The 25,948-nt window shown below is 33.3% G+C and overlaps 1 protein-coding gene across 1 annotated transcript in view; it reads right to left on the reverse strand.

The window, feature by feature from the left end:
• Nucleotides 1-25,948, reverse strand: part of LOC143344968 (uncharacterized) — a 202,895-nt gene that overhangs the window by 43,770 nt on the left and 133,177 nt on the right. The window contains exon 5 of the mRNA XM_076771621.1: nt 10,575-10,761. Within this exon, the coding sequence (XP_076627736.1) occupies nt 10,575-10,761 (187 nt within the window). The remainder of the gene's footprint in view (nt 1-10,574; nt 10,762-25,948) is intronic.

The following is a 25,948-nucleotide window of genomic DNA, read 5'->3' on the forward strand; positions in this document are numbered from 1 at the left end:
GGAATTTCCACGCTTCGGACGATCAAACGAAAGTTTCGCGGAAGTTGCTCGACAGGTTAGAATTAACAAAATTATGAAACCATATCTACAAATAAAACAGAATTTTTTAGAAAATTTGAGTGTTTTAAATGTTTCATTACGATAAAGATTTATTTATTACAATATCTAGATATGTGTATGTTTATTTCGTTACTATTTTCGAACGAATTTTCTATTTAATTTATTTTAAATTTAATTACTGTCTTTGTATACTGGAGGATTTTTTCCATAAATAAACAAGTAAAAGAGAATTTTTCGAAAATGTACCAACCGAGTTACAATAATTTTTATTTAATTATCGTGATGGAAAACAAATCTTTTTCTTAATCTGAGCAATGATCACTTTTTTTATTTTATTATTTGTCGATGAAGCTTTATTTATTATAATATTTAGATATTGTGTACGTTTATTTTGTTACTGTTTTCGAACGAATTTTCTATTTAATTTAATTTAAATTTAGTTACTGTGTTTGTATGTTTGTATACAGGAGCCTTTTTCCCGCAAATAAATAAATAAAAGAGAATTTTTTAGAAAATTTGAATGATTTAAATGTTTCATTACGATAAAGCTTTATTTATTACAATATCTAGATATGTGAATTTTCTATTTAATTTATTTTAAATTTAATTACTGTCTTTGTATACTGGAAGATTTTTTCCATAAATAAACAAGTAAAAGAGAATTTTTCGAAAACGTCCCAACCGAGTTACAATAATTTTTATTTAATTATCGTGATGGAAAACAAATCTTTTTCATAATCTGAGCAATGGTCATTTTTTTGTTTGATTGTTTTTAAACTTTACAATGAAAAAAAATTGTATAATTACCGTAAAGTTGCAATTTTATTTATATGGATTTTTTCCAAATTTTGAAACGCTGCTTCCAAATAATATTCGTTTAAGAATGACGATGGCTATTCATGGAATTTTCGACGCGGCGTTTCGGTTGGTTAAAAGGAAGATCCTCGTTTCCCCGCAGGTGATTCTGACCATTACAGATTCATAGAAGCGTTTCTCGCTCGCGAGTCGCGGTCCCCGTCTCGAATGCGTCACGTTCGAGTATACGCCGCGAGCATGCGAATAGCGCGATTAGTTCACAAAGAAACACTTAATTACGCTTTTTTCCACTTAACGGTTTCCCTACGCGCTGCACGCGAGTCACGCGATACTTAAAAAGAAAAAGAAAAAAAAAAATATATCGGCTATCTACACCGAGGCTTTCCATTAATTAGTTTATAATCGCCTGAAATTAGGGGTCTCGTATCGGTGGAAGATGCAATAACGCCGCATCCACCGCCATTAACGCGAGGGTACGTTTAGTTCAGTAAATTATTAACGACTTTCATAACCACTCGATCGCTATTTTTGGGAGTTTAATGATTCTTTGCACTATCGGGTACTCAGGGAATTTTTTTAAATGGTTGGAGACACGTAAAAATGTGATAAGACAAAATCAAACGACGTCAAACGGCATCAAATGATGCACAGAATCGATATTTTGGTAATTTAAAGATTCTATGCACTATCGAGTACTCAGGGTATTTTTTAAAACGATTCGAGACATGTACAAATGTGATAAGACCAAATCAAACGACGTTAAACGACATCAAACGATACACAGAATCGATATTTTTGGAAATTTAAAGATTCTATGCACTATCGAGTACTCAGGGTACATTTTAAAATGGTTGTAGACACGAACGAACGTCATACGACAAAATCAAACATCGTCAAACGATGCCACAAACTGAACGAAACTCTATTAAAACTTATGCCTCGATGCATTTAAAAAATACTGTATCCTTTTGTTTAAAAGGAATTCTATAATTCTGATTATACTACGCCATACTTGTGTTCCAAACCTAATAAGAACCTAGAACGATTAAGCAACAAGTAAGGTTGAAGATGCTAATTATTAAACCATATGTCGTGGGATTCCATATCATCAGATTGGGTACCTCGACAATTGCAATGATTTGGGGCTCAAGGTTCTTGCAATAATCGAAGGGAAAATTAATTTGTTATTTCAAATAAAATCGAAGGAAAGTGATGGGTAGATGCAGTAGTACCTCGATTATTGCAAGGATTTAGGGCTCAAGGTTCTTGCAATAATCGAGGTACTACTCGATTATTACAAATTACTAATTAATTTACTATTAAATATTACTAATTAATTTGTTATTTTCAAATAAAGTCAAAGGAATTTAATGCGTAGATGTAGTAATACCTCGATTATTGCAAGAACTTTGAGCCCCAAATACTTGCAATAATCGAGGTACTACTGCATCTACACGTTACTTCAATTCGATTTGAAGTTCTAAATTAATTTTCCCCTGTAAATGAAAGTTTCTCGATACTAAGTTTTCATTTCAGAATTTATACAACTCTCGTCACGTCAGGCGTATGCCTTTTATTATTAATTATTTAGAAATACGATTTGTAAATTTCGAAGAGGCGTCGACTCCCGCAAAGTGTCCGACGTTTCAGCGATAAATCTCCGACGAGGTTGTATTAGAAAAGAATAGAAGACCCTGGCACTGGTGTTACGCAACGAAGGTTCGCGTTCGTGTCGCAATCGCGAAGATTTGCTCGCGGATCATGCATTCGCGTGGGTGGGAAACGCGCGTGCATTCGCGCGTGCATCGTGAACGCGCCACGGACCAGCGTGTTGACAGGGAGCCTAACCGTACAGACCAGGATGGTCCTTCCGGTGAGGGCATGTCCGGTGCTTCAGACAATACTTCAGCGATGATCGCATCAGGAATGCTTTTCCAGCGACTCTCAACTTCTTCCACCACAATCCTCCACACACTCTACATTTAACCCTAATTTATTTATTACACAAGTGAAAATATTACAATATTATCCAGTTAAGTTTAAACACACATGATATTAATCTAGTAAAATTTTTCTTTTTTAAAAATATTTATTTTTGCTATCACACATAGTACACGTCGAATTTGAATAAATTTTATCGTAATCTTTAGAACACTAATGGGGCATAATATACTCCAAGCTGGAATTTTACATTAAATTGAAAAAGAATCAATTTTTAAAATTCTATCCTATTTTATCTCTTTTATTTCCCCTAAAGTAATCTTTGGATAAGAATTTGAAATGTCAATCGATAAATAAAATTCCGAATAATATAAAATACCCGGTATATTCATAGTCTCCATATTTACTGAATTTCAGTTAAAATTTTATACGATTGAAACAGTTTGGCAAACAAAACTAAAACGTAAATATTTGGACTCAAATATTATATTATTGTATTCTATAACAGAAAAATTTTATTTCACTTGACTTGACCCACGGAAAATTTTATTCTACTCGAGAATAATATTTTATTTTATTTCGATAGCGAAGAAACTTGTGCACCGCTGCGTTAAACAGACAACCAGCAACAGAGTCTGGCACGCAACAAGACTTCGACTAAGCTTTTTCTAAACTAAATGACTATCATCAACATTGTGTGCTCTACGGTCGATCACCAAAGGAGTACACCTACGGTCTACTCGCGCGTTTATCCGTCCAGCAATCTCGGCGTAGTATTACGTTTAAATTAATAATCCCCGTTGCGTCGCGTGATTGCCGTCACTCGAAAACACGTCCGTTACACGCGTGTTATTACGAGCCCGCTTGCAATTTCAATAATAATTATAATCACGCGCGATTGCGCGGCTGGAGACGAAAAAACCGCCACGACGAAGAAACTTTCCACCCTTATTGCCGTTTCGCCCCGTCTCGAGAGACTTCAATGCCTCATTCGACGCGCGTGTTGAACATCTGACTATTATAGACATTCGTATTTTATTGCTTCGATATATTGATGAATCATCTTTGCAAATTCCTTTGGCAATCTTCTATTTTATGCTCTTATTTCTAACGAATTTTAATTTTGTACAGTGAAAATCTATTGCAAATTATACATTGTTAAAAGTAAAAATGGCTCGACAAATTTGTGGTTGTAATGGTGAGAATTCATTTCAAATTAAATATTGGTCGTGGAAAAATTTAATACTAAAAAGATTTACTCATATTGGTGGGTCATCTTTGCAAATTCCTTTGGTAATCTTTTATTCTAGAAAAATTTAATTCTAAAAAGATTTACTCATATTGGTGGGTCATCTTTGCAAATTCCTTCGGCAATCTTTTATTCTAGTCAAAATTAAAGGTGACTAACATATTTATAGTTGCAATACTGATAATTCATTTCAAATTAAACATTGGCCGCCGAAAAATTTAATTCTAGAAAGATTTACTCATATTGGTGGGTGATCTTTGCAAATTTTTTTGGCAATCTTCTATTCTATGCTTGTATTTCTAACGAATTTTCATTTTGTACAGTGAAAATCTATTACAAATTATACATTGTCAAAGTAATGGCTCGACAAATTTGTGGTTGCAATGGTGAGAATTCATTTCAAATTAAATATTGGACGTAGAAAAATTTAATTCTAAAAAGATTTACTTATTTTGATGGGTGATCTTTGCAAATTCTATTGGCAATTTTCTATTCTATGCTTGTATTTCTAACGAATTTTCATTTTGTACAGTGAAAATCTATTGCTAATTATACATTGCCAAATTAATGGCTCGACAAATTTGTGGTTGCAATGGTGAGAATTCATTTCAAATCAAATATTGGCCGTGGAAAAATTTAATTCTAAAAAGATTTATTCATATTGGTGGGTCATCTTTGCAAATTCCTTTGGCAATCTTCTATTCTAGTCAAAATTAAAGATGACTAGACAAATTTGTAGTTGCAATACTGAGAATTCATTTCAAATTAAATATTGGACGTAGAAAAATTTAATTCTAAAAAGATTTACTTATTTTGATGGGTGATCTTTGCAAATTCTATTGGCAATTTTCTATTCTATGCTTGTATTTCTAACGAATTTTCATTTTGTACAGTGAAAATCTATTGCTAATTATACATTGTCAAATTAATGGCTCGACAAATTTGTGGTTGCAATGGTGAGAATTCATTTCAAATTAAATATTGGCCGTGGAAAAATTTAATTTTAAAAATATTCACTCATCGTAACAATTTTAAATACTATAAATTGCCCTTGGAAATATTTAATTCTAAAATTATTCACTCATCTTGACAATTGTAAAAAAAAAATTGACCTTGGAAATATTTAATTCTGAAAATATTCACTCATCATAACAATTTTTAAGATTATAAATTATCCTTGGAAATAAAATGTTTAAAATTTTCACTCATCGTAACAATTTCAAAAATTATAAATTGTCCTTGAGAATATTTACTTTTAAAAATATTCACTCATCGTAACAATGTTAAAAATTATAAATTGTACCAGAATATATTTAATTTTAAAAAAATACACTCATCGTAATAATTTAAAAAATTTTAAATTGTCCCTGAAAATATTTAATTCTAAAAAAATTCACTAATTGTAACAATTTTAAAAATATTCACACATCGTAACAATGTTAAAAATTATAAATTGTACCAGAATATATTTAATTTCAAAAAAATACACTCATCGTAATAATTTAAAAAATTTTAAATTGTCCCTGAAAATATTTAATTCTAAAAAAATTCACTAATCGTAACAATTTTAAAAATATTCACATATCGTAACAATTTTAAAAATTATAAATTGTCCTTGTAAATATTTAATTCTAAAAAGATTCACTCATCGTAACAATTTTAAATACTATAAATTGCCCTTGGAAATATGTAATTTTAAAAATATTCACACATCGTAGCAATGCTAAAAATTATAAATTTTACCAGAATATATTTAATTTTAAAAAAATACACACATCGTAACAATTTTGTAAAATTATAAATTGTCCTTGGAAATATCTAATTCTAAAAATATTCACTTATCCTAAGAATTTCGAAAATTATAAATTGCCCTTGGAAATATTTAATTCTAAAAAGATTCACTCATTGTAACAATTTTTAAGATTATAAATTGTCCTTGTAAATATTTGATTCTAAAAATATTCACATATCATAACAATGTTAAAAATTATAAATTGTCCCTGGAAATATTTAATTCTAAAAAAATTCGCTCAACAAATTTAAAAAATTGTAAACTGTCCTTAGAAATATTTGATTTTCCCATCGATATTTTGCTCGAGCTATAGTCTGCGAAATAGAAACTGGTTCGTTGCAACGGAACGCCACTGCGTGTCTCGCGACACGGTTTTGCATGGCGTGCAATAACGGGAGGCAGCGTCCACAAAGGGACCAGCGACAAAGGGAAGCGCCGGAAGACGAAAATGGGAAAGAAATCGGACGATATTACCACTCGGACGTACGATCGCGGGAATTCATCGCGAGTCCCCGACGATATCGTTTCCCGAGGCGACAAAGCGACCTTCGTGCCGTGGAAACCTCGACATTTCGCTTACGAGATCGTCGATTGAAACCTCCTTCCTTCTTCGCACAAGCGAGTTCACGCGGAATTCGCGAATCCATCCTGGGACCCCGGAATCCGTCATCCGGAAGGTGAGAAACTTTCGCGGCAAAGGACAATTTAAATCGTCGGGAAAGGATTCTCAGCATAGTTCGTCCGAAGGTCGATTGTCCTTCGTGCGAACTCGATCGATAGATTATCTTCGGTTCGTCCATGCGAGTGTAAAAGTCATTCAAATTCGAGACAGATAAATTACAAGGTCAGAAATTTAAAATAAAAAAGGCTTACGATACCGTTGGAGAATGTATAATTAACAATAGAGGCCCTTATAGCGAAAAATCTAAAGTACAACCCGTTGTTCCGTCTATGGCATCTGCAATCGATGCAACGAACTACTGCACCGGTTGTTGGTCCTGCAGGTCCCTACTAAATGCACTCTCTGCGTCGATAATGCAGAAACTGCATATGGCTTACCAGCTGCTGGTGCACAGAAACACCAAATGCACAGCTCTATTGTAGCAATATCTTCAAAAATCATGACTTTTGTGCTTTGAAACTTACATATGCCTCAATATCTACACAAATCTAAACTCTAAACATAAAATAATGTTACGAAAAGGCAATATTCCGAGCTGAAACATCGCGATACAACCCTTCGGTTACCATGTGAGTCGAACTTATCATCAGATGATCCATCGACTATTTCCAGGAACCCCCTTCACAGAAATTGATTCCAAACCGGAATTACCCTTCCCTGGACCACCGGAAACGCGTCGATGGTTCGCGAATCGTAAAAAATTGCCCGATCCGCGCGACGTACAGCGCCAATTACCGCTTATTAAGAATTTAACACTAGGCGCGCGCGAATGGAAAGGTTTCTTTGTCGCGTGCTGTTGGCTCTCTTTAAACGAGGGGCCCCGCTCGCCCTCGGGGAATTGCACCTCTCAAACAATGTCTGCTCGTTACGAACATAGCCGCTGGTATTTGTCAGCGGCAACGGCGGCTGTTTCAACGACAATTCAAACAAAGCGCAATTAATACCGGGTGGTCCCGATTCTCCGGGCATTAGCCGCGAGATAAAGCACCGTACGAGGAGCCCCCGGAGCTCCGCGTGATTTGCGTCCAGACAAAACGGTCGCTTCCGTGTTCTCGTTATGCACCGCGGGACGCGAATATTTCTGCCCCGCGCGCGTTCATTACCTACGGAACCATTAAGCCACCGCGGATCTTGCTCGCGAGCCAACGAAAAACCATTCGTTTTTGGCGAATGTTCCCCAACATACGATACTTACTTCGGGAAAATAAAGAAAAAAATTTCTATCGACGTGTGGTCTGTTTAGGCTCCCAAGTTTCGGCCATTTTTATTTTCGGGGGACTCAAACGTTGACACAAATATTTCCTGATTGGAGTCCTGTAGATCTCGATTATTCGTGTTGGTCTATTTTTATAATTTTTACCAGCAGAGTATGTGAACAATAAAATTTGATTTTAAGTTGAGAGGGTTAATTGGATCTCTGTCGGACCTTGAAGACTTGGATCTCTTTTTTTCACACCCTTGCATGTGTCTATAATACTTTTCAGTGGATTTGTATTTTATTCAAACCTCGTCATTAATTTATAATTTTTTATTTCTAAATAAAATACCATTATACTCTATTTGTATTTGCACACTATTACTATTACTCCTTGTTCTTGTTTATTTGTTGATCTCGATTATTTGTGTTGGTATATTTTTATAATTTTTACCAGCAGAGTATGTAATTGTGAACAATAAAATTTGATTTTAAGTTGGGAGGGTTAATTGGACCTCTGATGGACTTTGAAGACTTGGATCTCTTTTTTTCACACCCTTGCATGTGTCTATAATACTTTGCAGTGGATTTGTATTTTAATCAAACCTCGTCATTAATTTATAATTTTTTATTTCTAGATAAACCTTACCAAATGATTATACACATTATACTCTATTTTTATTTGCACACTATTACTATTACTCCTTGTTCTTGTTTATTTGTTGATCTCGATTATTCGTGTTGGTCTATTTTTATAATTTTTATCAGCAGAGTGTATAATTGTGAACAATAAAATTTGATTTTAAGTTGGGAGGGTTAATTATTGGACTTCTGTTGGACTTTGAAGACTTGGATCTCTTTTTTTCACACCCTTGCATGTGTCTATAATACTTTTCAGTGGATTTGTATTTTATTCAAACCTCGTCATTAATTTATAATTTTTTATTTCTAAATAAAATACCATTATACTCTATTTTTATTTGCACATTATTACTATTACTCCTTGTTCTTGTTTATTTGTTGATCTCGATTATTCGTGTTAGTCTATTTTTATAATTTTTATCAGCAGAGTGTGTAATTGTGAACAATAAAATTTGATTTTAAGTTGAGAGGGTTAATTGGATCTCTGTCGGACCTTGAAGACTTGGATCTCTTTTTTTCACACCCTCGCATGTGTCTATAATACTTTTCAGTGGATTAGTATTTTATTCAAACCTCGTCATTAATTTATAATTTTTTATTTCTAAATAAAATACCATTATACTCTATTTTTATTTGCACACTATTACTATTACTCCTTGTTCTTGTTTATTTGTTGATCTCGATTATTCGTGTTGGTCTATTTTTATAATTTTTATCAGCAGAGTGTGTAATTGTGAACAATAAAATTTGATTTTAAGTTGGGAGGGTTAATTGGACCTCTGTTGGACTTTGAAGACTTGGATCTCTTTTTTTCACACCCTTACATGTGTCTATAATACTTTTTAGTGGATTTGTATTTTAATCAAACCTCGTCATTAATTTATAATTTTTTATTTCTAGATAAACCTTACCAAATGATTATACACATTATACTCTATTTTTATTTGCACACTATTACTATTACTCCTTGTTCTTGTTTATTTGTTGATCTCGATTATTTGTGTTGGTCTATTTTTATAATTTTTACCAGCAGAGTATGTGAACAATAAAATTTGATTTTAAGTTGGGAGGACTAATTGGACTTCTGTTGGACTTTGAAGACTTGGATCTCTTTTTTTCACACCCTTGCATGTGTCTATAATACTTTTCAGTGGATTTGTATTTTATTCAAACCTCGTCATTAATTTATAATTTTTTATTTCTAAATAAAATACCATTATACTCTATTTTTATTTGCACACTATTACTATTATTCCTTGTTCTTGTTTCTTTGTTGATCTCTATTATTCGTGCTAATCTATTTTTATAATTTTTGCCAGTGTCAGGAGTAACAAGACAAAACTTAATCGTAAATCTCACTTGTGTCGATAAAGTAGAGCAGGTAATCGATCGCCACCTGTTGGATCACTTATTGATTTTTAGATCAGTCGCTAATTGTTATTCTCATTACACGTTACAAATAGAACATATATAATTAAAATAATACACTGTGCAGTAAAAACCTCAATAACCAGCAGAGTGTATAATTGTAAACAATAAAATTTGATTTTAGGTTGGGAGGGTTAATTGGACCTCTGTTGGACCTTGAAGACTTGGATCTCTTTTTTTAACACCCTTATATGTGTCCCTAATATTTTCCAATGTATTCGTATTTTATTCAAACTTTGTCGTTAATTTGTAATTTTTTATTTCTAAATAAACCTTACCTTAAACGGTTACACACTTTTCTCTCTATTTTTATTTCCACACTATTACTATTACTCCTCGTTCTTGTTTACTTGTTAAATTTAACGTTTTCGAGTTTCTGCTAATTTACTTTGTTAATCCCCTGAAAATGGGCTGAAATTTCGGTCGACAAAAAACTTCATACACAAGATTTTCGTTCGACAACTAGGAAGTTATTATCTTCCATAAATAATTGTAAACATCGGTAATTCAATGTTTAACACACTGACTGCCATACGAATTTTCATTAGGAAGCTAAAGAAATGAATTCTCAAGATTACATATCAAAGAAAATAAATCCACGACTCTTGAATTTTATCGAGACTGTAAAAATAAATTCTGTGAGAAATTGTGGCTAGTTTCCAACGGTCTAGAACCACTAGTTTCGTTGTCGCGGGCAATTCGTGGCGTTTGGCCTGGCAGTGAACGCGTTAAAGGAGATTACTGGTTCGTGTGTTGGGCAAAGACTCACCTATCGGAGACGCGGTGTTGGCTTCCCGAAGGCTGACCGTTTCCGGTTCGACTGCCGCCTCGTCTTCTTCGATCAATGGCGGCGGAGGTGCCAAAGGTCGCGACTCGTAACCCCAATGTTGCCGGAAAGCACGTGCGCCGCCGTCCAATCGAACACGTGGCAGTTCGACGAACATTGCGTCCCCCAACTGTAACCAAAAATCAGGCTGAATAAATTCCTATAAATACACACACAATAAAAAAAAGAAAACAATTACGGAAACGTGGAACTTCAAACGTAAAAATGGAATTTGAGAGGTAAAACCACTGTAAAATTTCTTTTTCGATGGATGGAAAAGTAAGAGAATAATAATATTCAAGAATGTTATTAATCATGTAGTTAAGTGTTTCAAAAAAAATATTTATTCAAAAATAGTGCAAAATATTATATATATCGTAATTTATGTAAAAGGTAATTTTTACAATTCGACTATCTCTGTCTCTGTGACCGAGTGACGTACTACGATCACGTGAGGTGAATGACCTCGCGACATAAACAATCAAACGTAAACAAAGGCTTCGAAGCCTTATATCTCCGGAACTAGTCACCGCATCGACTTGAAACTAAAATCGCTATATCTCCGAAACTAATTACGCTATCGACTAGTTCGAACGCTCGTTTTAAAGGGCATTTCACCCTCTATCCGATGGCTATACCAACTACTATATTTTATGCTGTCTTCTATATTTATTTTGACATTTACTTTGACACTATGCATCCAAAGAAGTTTCTGGATGTGTGAAATTTTACGACGAAAAAAAAAATTTCAAATCGTTCTGAAAAAATTATTTTCGGTTGCGGAGGTCAGTGACAATCATTTTTGGTGAATAGACATATCCCCGAAAAAAATTCAGTACGGGTGGAACCTTAAGTGTTAATAACTTTTTAACGAAGCCTCCATCAACAAATTGGTATTCTTGATTTTCGTTTTATTTTGGCCTCTAGTATCCCCCGTTAAAATTTTTCCCAGGCGTGGCCGAACACCCTGTATATACTTTTCCATAAAGAAAAGAAAAACGCTTTATTTCAGGTTTTTACAGTGGCCTCACCCCTTAACTGCTGTATTAATCGGTGTTTTTTTCTTCACAAAAAAATTGTAAACACCAGTATTCGTAAAAAATAAATGGGGAAAAAAATTCTTCAGTCGTTTCATATAATTAAGATTATTGAAATTATTTATACTGATATAGGGAGGAATCGTACGAGTTACAAGCATATACTTTGAGCAGATCTAATTTCAGACGTGTTCATTTAATTGGAAGATCCGTGAGGAGAGGAGGCTGTGTGAATACATTAAGAGACGTAATTTATCGTCGTGGTAATGAGAATGACGCTCGAGGCTATTTTCCTTGAGAATCGATACTTATTAGGACAGGAGTAAGAAAAGTTTTTATAAAAATAACTTCTATTAACATTGGAGTTAATTTTATAAACTCCTGAATCACTTTCATTTGACGTTCCAAAGCACGTAAAATTTTTTCAAAATTCAATACAGTCAGCAGAATATAAATTCACGAACGGAACAATAAACTTGATAAAAAATTGAATCGATCAGCAACGATTTTAGACCACCTGCAAGCAGTAAAAATTCATGCACAAATAACAATGTTGCACAGTGCACAGCAATGGATAAAAGTCGAAAAATTACAGTATATGTTTTATGAATTCTTATATCCCAAAATGTTAATAATGGCACTTAGTAATAACTTTTACTGAATTTACCAAATTTGTTGTTGAAAATGATGCCAGAAAATTGCAATTTATTTAACGAAAGTTTATGTTTTTAATTTGATTTTTGCAAATTATGTACAGTATTATCGTACCTTCCAAAATGCTAAACAATCTTTTTACAATATTAACAATTGGTCCCAATTTTTTATGTTAAATGTTTATCAACTTTGAATCGAGTTTAAAAAAAAATACCAAAAAATACCTCGATGATTTGAAACAGAGAGAATGATCAAAATCATTATTGCAAGTACTGATGCCTGCTCCGAATCAGGATCGGAATTAATTTGATAAAAAATGTTCTTTTATTTACTTATAAGATAAGAAATTGTTTCTGTATCTATTTTATATTTTAATTAAAAAGAAATAAAGGAAAAATATTACACAGATGCAAAGTTATGATTTCGTTCTCGAACATCCACATACTCGAAATGATCGCTACGATATTTCAGGCACTTGCTCTAAATCAAAAAACTTTTCGAATAAAAGTTACGCAGCAACCACTTGACAAGAAATAGCAATAGTAGAAATTAGCAAAACAATTTGTATTGGACAAAAAATCAAAGTCGCTTCAATTTCTTTAACAGAAATGTGTAATTTTTGTGCATCAATTTTGATGCATCTTTGTATTCTCTTTAAGGGGTAAAAGGCCACTGTAAAAACCTGAAATAAAGCGTTTTTTTTTTATGAATGGAAAAGTAAGAGGATAATAATATTAAAGAATGTTATTAACGATGTCGTTAAGTGTAAAAAAAGAAATATTTATTCAAAAATAGTGCAAAAACACGACGCTGGAGCCAATTTCGCGAGGCGTGTTTCGAATTCGAGGCGCTCTGTGACACGTAAAAAAATTTTCTCTTAATCTACATGAGTATAGCTAAAGAAATACGTAGATCTTCGATAAGTTAATTTTAACATTATTTATTGACAAATGATTGCCCCATTTTTTGTACAAAATTGACCATTCTACTTCAAATGCTCGCCAATCACACAAAAATTAAAGTTTCAAAAATCCTCCACGTATTTCTCTAGCTATACTCATGTAGAGTAAGAGAAAATTTGTTGTTTTTTTCCAAATTTTGCGTCAGTTACACTGCGTGCCGCAGAGCGCCTCAAATTCAAAACATGCCTCGCAAGAATGGCTCCAGCGTCGTTATTTTGCACTATTTTTGAATAAATACTTTTATTGAAACACTTAACGACATGGTTAATAACATTCTTGAATATTATTATTCTCTTATTTTTCCATCCATCAAAAAGATTTCCGAATTTCGTCAGTGATAGAAACTAGTAAATTTACGATAACTATTTAATTATGTGTCTTCTGAAATTACTTTGGATGCATAGTGTCAAAGTAAATGTCAAAATAAATATAGCCACCATAAAATATAGCACTTAAAACATTTAACAACATGGTTAATAACATTCTTGAATATTATTATCCTCTTACTTTTCTATCCATCCAAAACAACAAAAATCGCAAAAGAACGTTTTAGTTCAGTTTTTTACAGTGATCTTACCCCTAAAAAAGTGTCAGAGATCTTAGGTAGAAAATTGACTAGTTTAACACTTTGACTGCCACGTCATCCACATATGGGTGACAAGATTTTTAACTATGGAACTAAAGCAATTAATTCTCAGGTTGAAATGTTCAGGAAAATAAATTTGAATAGGATTCATGAATTTTAGCTAGGTTACGATAATGAGTATTAACACAAATTTTAATTTGTGTGGTTTAGGATCGTATAAAGTCAAAGTTTTGGTCACCGAAAAAATTTCACGGTGTTGGTGTGGCAGTCAACGTGTTAAAAGCTACGATTTTTGTTCCGAATTTACGCGACACACTGTGCGTTGGGGAGGAAATATGCGCGGATCGTTGGGGTTGCAATTCCTCGCGAAATGGCGAAAATCATAAAGCGAGCCATCGTCGCGACACTCACGTAACCCCGAATTACGTCCATTTCACCGTGGCAGGCTAACGAGACGACCGCGTCTAATTAATCGCGTCGGAATCATTCGATGGCATCGAATCGCGAGACCGGTTCTCCGGATCGACGCGATCCTAATCGAGAAACCGAGGATCGCCGCGAAGAGAACGTGTGGCGCCGCACGGAACGGAGATGGTCGAAATTTCATTCGAACGACGAACAACGGAACGAAACTAAGTCTCAAATCGTACTGGATCGGATAAATTTTTCAAAAGTATCCCCTCCACTCGACTCTGAGAAATCACGGCGAAACGCTATCGCATCGTAGAGCGAAAAATTTTTACTTTCGTTCGAATGATAACGTTTGATTTTTTATAGAGTGAAATTTTTAGAAGAATTTTCCCCATCTCCGGCCACGAAGGAAGCTGGACGACGACTGGTGTCTCTGTTGGTTCATCTTAAAATACCGTAGATTGACCTGACGACACGCTGACGTCACTAATTAGAACTCGTTGAACGCGGTGTGCACCATCGCCACGGGGCCTCGTGAAATCCCAAGGAACGGAGACACTCGGATTTCATTCTCTCGTTTCTCCTTTTAACGCTTTTGAGAATTACGAGCGAACGCCCGAATGCTCCGGAGGACTCGCGTGGACTCGTCTTGAGAAATTGCACGCCTCGATGCAACGGGACATTTATCTGAAATTGATTTCACGTCTTCTTACCGATTTCATACAACTGTTCTTTAAATTTCTTCGCCAGTCGTCCATGCGCCGTAAATGGGATCTACGTTGACGTTCGATTTAGCACTTTCGTCCCCGTTATCGGTCTTTCGAACCATCGAGTTTTATAAACGCGATGGTAATATTAATTTCGAGTCGAATAATATTCGCTATTGTTCTTCAAAATGAGAAAAATATGATCGAGAAATCTTGCAATTAAATAGATTGTAAACTGACAAAATTTGAAAATTTAATCATGTATATTTCTGGTATAAAGACCGCCATATGGTGTTTGTTAATATTTATATTAATATTCTAATTGTTTTTCAAACAGAGAAAAATATGATCGAGAAATCTCACAATTGAATAGATTGTAAACTGATAAAATTTGAAAATTTAATTATGCATATATTTTTAGTATAGAGACCGCCATATGGTGTTCGTTAACATTTATTGTTAGTTAAAATAGAATTGTATTTATAATACTATTCAAGTGTTCTGTAAATAATTTTTTTAATTATTCTTCAAAGTAAAAGAAATATGAATGAGAAATCTTGACGTCAGATATTCTGAAATTAGTACTAAAATTTCAGACGCGTGCAGTTCCGAAAGTACTAGTGTTTTATCAATAATTAACCCACTGTTAGAAGCTGCAAGGCTTCCCCTTTAAAGTGATTTTTGGTTTTTGTCGATCCGACTTTCCGTTTTCGAGATATCGTAATTTATGTAAAGGGGTAATTTTCTTAATTCGAGTATCTCTGTCTCCGTCTCACGCGTCGGATCTCTCTCTCTCTACGCACGTGAGTCGTTACCGAGTGACGTACTACGATCACGTGAGGTGAATGACCTCGCGACGTAAACACTAAAACGTAAACAAACTTCGAAGCCCTATATCTCCGTAACTAACCACCGCATCGACTTGAAACTAAAATCGCTATATCTCCGGAACTAATTACGCTATCGACTCGTACAAACGCTCGTTTTAAAGGGCATTTCATCCCCTATCCGATGGCCATATCAGCTATTATTATTTATGTTGTCTTCTATGTTTATTTTAACATTTATTTTGACTCTATGCACCCAAAGAAGTTTCAGAAGACACATAATTAAATAGTTATCATAAATTTACTAGTTTCTATTGCTGACAAAATTTGGAAATCTAATTAGGAATATTTCTAGAGCTTAGTCTCCCATATATTGTTCGTTAATGTTGTTGTTTAAAGTCGGTAGAAATAGAGTTGAATTTATAATAATATCCGTAGCGGTCTGAAGAGCGTCGAAACAGAAAAGACGAACGAATTGTCGGAACGATGAGGGCAGAGGGGGAATTATTAATTTCGATTTGTTTCGCGCGCTCGACTGCCCGCATTGCTAGCCATTATTTGCCAATCATCGTCCCAAACGAATTTCTGCCCGCTCAATCGACGAAACGGACACATTTTGCAACTGACCGAGCGAATTATTCGCGACAGACTGCGGTGGCTGTTTGCCGCCATGATCGATGCTGGTGGACGAACGATTTCAGTAGTTTTGCAAACTTCAATCGTAAATATATATAGAATATTTCCCATCCCATGTTTCACGTACATTTCATACACATTTTCAAACGTTCAGAATCATTAAAAAATTGTGGGACTAAGAAACAAGGAGAACCAAAGTTTCATTTTTAATTAAAAATTTAAACAAGAGTTCCAACTTTAAGAGACAGTACAAAAATTCTTCAGTCATTGTTTCGTTTTTATATATAAATAAGTAGGAATCAGAGATATTTTAAGTAATACAAATATAATGTTGTTCGTAAGATTGTCTATTGGTTGCTTCCAAATTAAACTTTTGCAGAGGACCAACATTGAGAGTCGAAACGCATCGAAATTGTTTTTTTCCTTCCCTCGCGATGATCTACGGTCTTCTGCCATCGTTCTGAAAGCAATTGTATCCCTCAGCGATACCATGCTGGTTCTTTAAGTGCAAAAAACTTCGTTCAGTTTGACGTCGTCATCGTTGTCGAATCATCTCTTGCTTAAAAAGTGCACCATTTCTCGAAAGAGGTCTTACTTGGACGGAACGAGGTCTGATTGGAACGATAATGCACTCGAGTACATTCAACAAACATTATTAACGGTGCTACGAAACAAGAGGACTCTTGAAATTTCGACATTATTGTTAAGTCAGAATAAATATTAAAACTTTTACATTTATACAAATCTTAGATCTTTCTGTCTTTCCTCCAATCTTCTGAACGTCGATTGTTTGTCACATTACAATTTAAATTAACCTATTATTATACAGGGTGTTCGGCCACCACTGGGAAAAATTTTAATGGGGGATTCTAGAGGCCACAATATGACGAAAATCAAGAATACTAATTTGTTGGTGGAGGCTTCGTTAAAAAGTTATTAACGTTCAAAGTTCTGCCTGTACTGAATTTTTTTCTCGAAAATGCGCAAGATTTCGGGGGTATATCTATTCACCAATAATGATTGTAATTGACCCCCACAATCGAAAATAATTTTTCCAAAACGATTTGAAATTTTTTTTTTCGTTGCAAAATTTCACACCTTCTCGAATTTTTTTCTAGAAAATGAGTAGGTTTTCGGGGATATGGCTTTTCACCAAAAATGATTGTAATTGACCCCTACAGCCAAAAATATTTTTTTTAGAACGATTTGAAATTTTTTTTTTCGCCGAAAAATTTAGGCACCTACCCCCTGTCGATTTTGCTTAAAAATTCCTTTTTCATTTTTAGTAATTTTGTTTGACGCCCTACAGAAAAGTTGTCTAATACTTTTTTGTAGGTACTCATGAGCTCTACCTCAGAAAAAAGTTTCATTGAAATATATTCATTATTGTAGAAGTTATGGCTGTTTGGGAATTGGACCATTTTTAGTGGGTTTTTCTCAGTTTACAGGGTCAAGGATCAACTATTCGAATATTTTTATCATTGCTACATATTCTACACTAAAATACGCGGCGTTTGGCTTTTTGAACATTAAAATCGTCCAATCCATTCAAAAGTTATGGTGTTTTAAAGATTAGCATGAAATTTTGAGGAAGGATTTCTGGCCTCAGGTTTGATTTTCGGTAAGGAATTTTTTTCTTAATAAGGCGTAGGATTTCGGGAGTATGTCTATTCACCAAAAATGATTGTAATTGGCCCCTGCAAACGAAAATAATTTTTCTAGAACGATTTGAAAAAATTTTTTTTCGTCGAAAAATTTGTCCATCTTTCCGAATTTTTTTCTCGAAAGCGCGTAGGATTTCGGGGGTATGACCAAAAATGATTGCGATCGACTCTTGCAACCGAAAATAATTTTTTTTTAAACGATTTGAAAAATTTGTTTTCTGCCAAAAAACACCTACTCGATTTTTTTTCTCGAAAGTGGGTAGGATTTCAGAGATATGTCTATTCACCAAAAATGCTTATAATTGACCTCTGCAATCAAAAATAATTTTTCTAGAACGATTTGAAATTTTTGGAATTTAATTGTTAATAACTTTTTAACGAAGCCTCCATCAACAAATTGGTATTCTTGATTTTCGTCTTATTTTGGCCTCTAGAATCCCCCATTAAAGTTTTTCCCAGGGGTGGCCGTACAACCTGTATAGATTTAGAAATATTCTTCGAATCACCATTAAGAACGCCGACTAATTTCAATTTCGCGTTCAATTTAACGAACCACGATATTCCTGACGAATCGCAGTACAACTAAAAAAATTCCGCGAGGGTGTGCCTCGTTTCTTTGTAATTTCGACTACATTTTCAAAGGATAATCCGTTTCACAGTTACGATTCCAATTCCCCGGACAAAAAAAATGCTGACACGCGAACGACGAACAATTTCATTGCCTCTAAATTCCAACGGTACCATTCAATCGTCAAATTATTCAAATCCAATTATCGTCGAGTCGGAATATAAATGAAAAATCTATGAACGCGAGGTTGTATTCCCGTTTTTCCTGTCCATCTGTTGCACTTTGCGAACGGCGATCCTGAAAATGGCAAAATTCGCAGGAACAAATGACGCCCGTAATTAGCGATGGAAACGATATCGAATCGATACTATCGATAACCATACCGCGAATCGCAATCTGGTATCGAGTACGTGGCGCCAAACAGAATCGATACACATTTCATATTTCAACGAAAACATTTATACCCGTTTTATTCGGGAAAAATCATCGAGTTTCCGTACTCGCGAAAATTCGACGATGTTACTATTTTTTCGTCAAATAATTCCTGAATATTACTCGGCTATTTTCACGGAGAACCACTGACCAGACAGAACGATTCATGATACAGTTACTCGTATTCGTAGACTATAATGGTGATTTAATATAAATAAAAAGAAGCTTGCATCCTAGTTTTGAAATTGGTATAAATCTAATTTTGCATACGTTGAAATATATAAGGGTGTAAATTAAAAATATAATTTGTCAATGGTTGTGGTATGTTGGAAGCGTTGATTCTCATCTGATTAGAGAAGTGCAGCTGCATTGGGCGCGGTCACTACTAGGATGGGTGACCGCTTGAGAAAAAAAAACACATATTGTTGTTGGTTTGTATATTATTATCGGATTTGTAATAAATGCACATGTTAATATTAAATGAAACAACAAGAAAAAAAATACTTTGTAAATAATAAACAACAAAAATTGTGTGTAATAAACAATGGGTAACACTAAATATAGAAATAATTTATAAAAAATAAAGTTTCTTCTTATCCATAGAGGGAATCGCCATTATAGTGTAGGAACATTTGAGTAAATGTATATTAATATTAGTGATATTTTCCAGTAGAGTTGGACAAGTTGTATTCGCTGTATACAAATTTAGATTCGCTCGTTTACTAGCTTCCGCGCTCGCCTGGAATATATTCGGTCTAAAACATCCGTTAATGGATTCTAATTGACTAATGAAACGCAAACCGGAAGTTCATGAATAAATATAAAATTTGTATTCGTTAGTTGGAAATAAAATTTGCTCGGATCCGTCGTGCCGCTGATTGGGGGAAAAAGAAGTAGACAATTTAACAATGGGTCGTTAAAGGTGGTTAAACGAACGAGAAACACTTTACTACCGGAGGTGAGAAAAATATCCTATTGTAAAGATTGCAAACTTTATAAATAGAAAGCTATAAAATAAAAATTTATTGAAAAATCTCCATACATAACTACCACTCAACTATTTTGTCATCAATATAAAATGTACACTGAGATTCAAATATATTTTTCTAATTTTATAACTGTATAATTATATACTCTGGTCGTTCAAAAAATTGCAATGAAAAATATTGCGTAATATAGGAAATATCGTACAACTTTATATCGAATAATCTTCAATAAAATTCTTTATTAAAGGCTCGAGGAACGAAAAGAATTGTCAATTTGAAATTAATTTATATACAATCGGGTAACCTACAAAAATAAATGATTACACCAATTTTATAACTATACAATTATACTTTGGTCGTTTAAAATATTGCAATAAAAAATATTGCATAATATAGGAAACATCGTACAATTTTATATCGGATATTTTTCAATAAAATTCATTTTATAACCGAGGCTAAATAAAACACAAACAATATACTTTATTAGGAACTCGAAAAACGGAAAGAATTGTCAGTTTGCAATTAATTTATATACAATCGGTTAAGCTACAAAAATAAATGATTACACCAATTTTATAACTATACAATTATACTTTGGTCGTTTAAAATATTGCATAATATAGGAAACATCGTACAATTTTATATTAAATATTTTCAATAAAATTCATTTCATAACCGAGGCTAAATAAAACACAAACAATATACTTTATTAGGAACTCGAAAAACGGAAAGAATTGTCAGTTTGCAATTAATTTATATACAATCGGTTAAGCTACAAAAAGAAATGATTACACCAATTTTATAACTATCTAATTATACTCTGGTCGTTCAAAAAATTGCAATGAAAAATATTGCGTAATATAGGAAACATCGTACAATTTTATATCGGATATTTTTTAATAAAATTCATTTCATAACCGAGGCTAAATAAAATACAAACAATATACTTTATTAAGAACTCGAAAAACTAAAAGAATTGTCACTGTGAAATTAATTTATATACTATTTTCACTAATTTCATAACTATAGAATTATACTCTGGTCGTTCGAAATATTGCAATGAAAAATATTGCATAATATAGGAAATATCGTACCATTTTATATCGGATATTTTTCAATAAAATTTATTTCATAACCGAGGCTAAATAAAACACAAACAATATACTTTATTAGGAACTCGAAAAACTAAAAGAATTGTCACTGTGAAATTAATTTATATACTATTTTCACTAATTTCATAACTATACAATTATACTCTGGTCGTTCGAAATATTGCAATGAAAAATATTGCATAATATAGGAAACATCGTACAATTTTATATCGGATATTTTTCAATAAAATTCATTTCATAACCGAGCCTAAATAAAACACAAACAATATACTTTATTAAGAACTCGGAAAACGGAAAGAATTGTCAGTTTGCAATTAATTTATATACAATCGGTTAAGCTACAAAAAGAAATGATTACACCAATTTTATAACTATCTAATTATACTCTGGTCGTTCAAAAAATTGCAATGAAAAATATTGCGTAATATAGGAAACATCGTACAATTTTATATCGGATATTTTTTAATAAAATTCATTTCATAACCGAGGCTAAATAAAATACAAACAATATACTTTATTAAGAACTCGAAAAACTAAAAGAATTGTCACTGTGAAATTAATTTATATACTATTTTCACTAATTTCATAACTATACAATTATACTCTGGTCGTTCGAAATATTGCAATGAAAAATATTGCATAATATAGGAAATATCGTACAATTTTATATCGGATATTTTTCAATAAAATTAATTTCATAACCGATGCTAAATAAAACACAAACAATATACTTTATTAGGAACTCGAAAAACGGAAAGAATTGTCAGTTTGCAATTAATTTATATACAATCGGTTAAGCTACAAAAAGAAATGATTACACCAATTTTGTAACTATCTAATTATACTCTGGTCGTTCAAAAAATAGCAATGAAAAATATTGCATAATATAGAAAACATCGTACAATTTTATATTAAATATTTTCAATAAAATTCATTTCATAACCGATGCTAAATAAAACACAAAAAATATACTGTACTAGGAACTCGAAAAACGGAAAGAATTGTCAGTTTGCAATTAATTTATATACAATCGGTTAAGGTACAAAAATAAATAATTACACCAATTTTATAACTATATAATTATACTCTGGTCGTTCGAAATATTGCAATGAAAAATATTGCGTAATATAGGAAACATCGTACAATTTTATATCGGATATTTTTCAATAAAATTCATTTCATAACCGAGGCTAAATAAAACACAAACAATATACTTTATTAAGAACTCGAAAAACGAAATGAATTGTCACTTTGAAATTAATTTATAGCTGATTACAAGTGTGTTACAATTTCGCCCCACAAAGTGTAAGTGTACGTAACGCGTTAGGTAAAAAAAACGAATGATTTTTGCAAACTCGATTTTCGCCATGACCGATTAAAGAAGTCAGCGTTGTCGATCGATCGCGGTTGAACGAGTCGCGACTGCAATTGCAGTTACCGCGTTAACTGCAATTATCAGACTGCCGCGAACGAACGCGTCCAATTACATGATCCCGTATTGGCCGCGAACATCGCCGTGCAACAATCTATGGCTCCCGCCAATTAGTATTTGCATTCTTTTCGTACGATTCCCGCCGAGAATACGTGACCCCGTTTGCCATCGGGGTGTTCCATTAACGCAATTACGCCTCGACACTAATTCCGCTTTGCGCGCGTACCGCCTTTTCGTCGCTTTTCGTCGTTTCGCGTCGCCGCGCGCCTCGCAGTTCCCGTCCAATCCGACGAAAATCTCCAACGCGAAATCGTCTCCATTGTCGACGAAATCGTGGCCGTAATTACTGCACGGCGATCAACCGTGAGAGGCCACCGTGCACGTTTAGGTATTTCAACGTAGATCAACGTTTTTGTTTAATTACGACGTCGTCGATTAGTCTTGTTATTTTGTTAAATACCCAACACCGTCTACTTACAATGGTTGCTTTTGGAAATTCGTTCCTCCGGAGACCACTTGATATTTAGTTTAATACTTCTTTTTTATTTTAAGGTGAGCATTCTTTGAATAAATTTTAATTCAACAAATTTAAATGTACCAAATAATGATGGTAATTCTTCATGTAACTGTGTAATTTTTATATTTATTATGGAGTGTAAATAATTGTTAAAGTAATTCTGAATATCAAAATAGATCAATTTTTCCCAAATTAGAAATAAATCTTTAATATAAAGTAATATTCTAAGTAACACGTTACTTTGTATTACAAGAACTTTAAGATATTTAGTTATTTCAATAGTATTCTTTTTTTTTAATTCTATGGTGATTATTCTTTGAATAAATTTTAATTGAACAAATTTAAATGTACCAAATAATGATAGCAATTCTATATGCACCAGTGTAATTTTTATATTTATTCCTGAAGTGCAAATAATTGTTAAAGTAATTCTGAATATCAAAGTAGACGAACCAATTTTCCCTAAATTAAAAAGCATTAATGAAAGTTGGAATTATTAACTGAAATAAATCTCTAATATAAATTAATGTTCCAAGTAACACGTTACTTTATATCACAAGAATTTTGAGATATTTACTTATTTCGAAACTATTCCTTTTTTTAATTCTATGGTGATTATTCTTCGAATAAATTTTAACTCAACAAATTTAAATGTACCTTGTAATGATAGCAATTCAACATGCACCAGTGTAATTTTTATATTTATTCCTAGAGTGAAAATAATTGTTAAAGTAATTCTGAATATCAAAATAGACCAATTTTTCCCGAATTAAAAATAACTCTTTGATATAAAATAATATTCCAAGTAACTCGTTATTTTATATCACAAGAATTTTATTTATAAAATGCAGTTTTGTTGCTTCTTTGAAATGAAAAATCGAGCTCGATGGCAAGAGTAACAGTAGAGTATTTATTAGTCATAATTTCTCAGATCATTTGATGCTTTTTTATTCTTCAGACTGAGTCACAAGTGACGGTGTGTGAAAAGGTTAAGAACCACCGTGATTTGAATTAGGTTAAATTTTAATGTAACAAATTTAAATGTTCCACATAATGATAGTGATTCTGCATGCACCATGTGTAATTTTTATATTTATTCCTGGAGTGCAAATAAGTGTTAAAATAATTCTAAATATCAAAATAGACGAACCAATTTTCATCAAATTAAAAAGAATTAATGGAAGTTGAAATTATTGACTGAAATAAATCTTTAATATAAAATAATATTCCAAGTAACTCATTATTTTATATCACAAGAATTTTATTTATAAAATGCAGTTTCGTTGCTTCATTGAAAAATGTTTTTGAAATAAAAAATCGAGCTAAATGGCAAGAGTAACAGTAGAGTATTTATTAGTCATAATTTCTCTGAACATTTGATGCTTTTTTATTCTCTAGACTGTGCCACGAGCGGCGGTGTGTGAAAGGGTTAAGAACCACCGTGATTTGAATTAGGTTAAATTTTAACGTAACAAATTTAAATGTACCACACAATGATAGAAATTCTGAATGCACCATGTGTAATTTTTATATTTATTCCTGGAGTGCAAATAAGCGTTAAAATAATTCTAAATATCAAAATAGACGAACCAATTTTCATCAAATTAAAAAGAATTAATGGCAGTTGAAATTATTGACTGAAATAGATCTTTAATATAAAATAATATTCCAAGTAACTCATTATTTTATATCACAAGAATTTTATTTATAAAATGCAGTTTTATTGCTTCATTGAAAAATGTTTTTGAAATGAAAATTCGAGCTAAATGGCAAGAGTAACAGTAGAGTATTTATTAGTCATAATTTCTCAGAACATTTGGTGCTTTTTTATTCTCCAGACTGTGCCACAACTGACGGTGTATGAAAGGGTTAAGAACCACCGTGTGGCTTGGACAATAAAATTCCAGGGCGGAACACTATCGGAACGGGAGAAACAGAAGCAAGTTTTCCAAATAGAACAGTCCGCAAACACTGTGAAATACCGGGTGCACGGGCAGACACAAAGCATCATGGACAGCTGAACGACCGAACAAACTACGTGCGTGGAAACCAAACAATACGCCAAACGAACGGTGCAGGCTCGCGCGAGTGAGAAACGCGAGGACGAAGAACAGCAAAGACTCGTCGCGAATGAAATTGCATTACGCGGAAACGCGGAACCGTGGAGGGGGAAGAGCGTTGTCTAACCGTCTGGGCGAATTCGGAGAAGCAACATCATCCGGAAGCCAGCCGAGGAAACGACCTGGTCAGACGCAGATGCCGTCTCCTCGAGTAATTCAATCCTTCCGATTTCGTCCATCCTCTTTCGTTTCGCGACCCGACGGGCCGAGGAAACAATTAGTCACGACCCTCTGAACCGTAAATTTGCTGATATCAAAGCAAAGGCTGGACGAACTTGCCCCTCGGAGCCAAGAAAAATCGTCCACGGGCGCGAACCAACGCGCTGCAATTATCTTGTTCGACTTACTTTGCTAAAAAATGTTTCACGGTAAGAATTTAAGAATTTTTTCTCGATGCACGAAAGTCGCAGACTATAAATAGAAGTTTTTTCAAAAAATTATGAAAAACCTTGAATGGAACAGCGTGTGATTATTATTTGTTAAGTTTTTAAAATTCTTTAAGGGTGAATTTTATAATATTTAAAACTTGCGTTGGCTACGATGCACTCTCTTTGTGTTTTCAAATGAGACAAAATAAATAACATTGAAATTACAATGCTGCGAATTATACAGGGTGCTCGACCACCTCTGGGGAAGATTTTAGTGGGAGATTCTGGAGGCAAAAAT

Source organism: Colletes latitarsis, chromosome 8 (assembly GCF_051014445.1).
Source record: "Colletes latitarsis isolate SP2378_abdomen chromosome 8, iyColLati1, whole genome shotgun sequence".
NCBI classification, from domain to species: domain Eukaryota; kingdom Metazoa; phylum Arthropoda; class Insecta; order Hymenoptera; family Colletidae; genus Colletes; species Colletes latitarsis.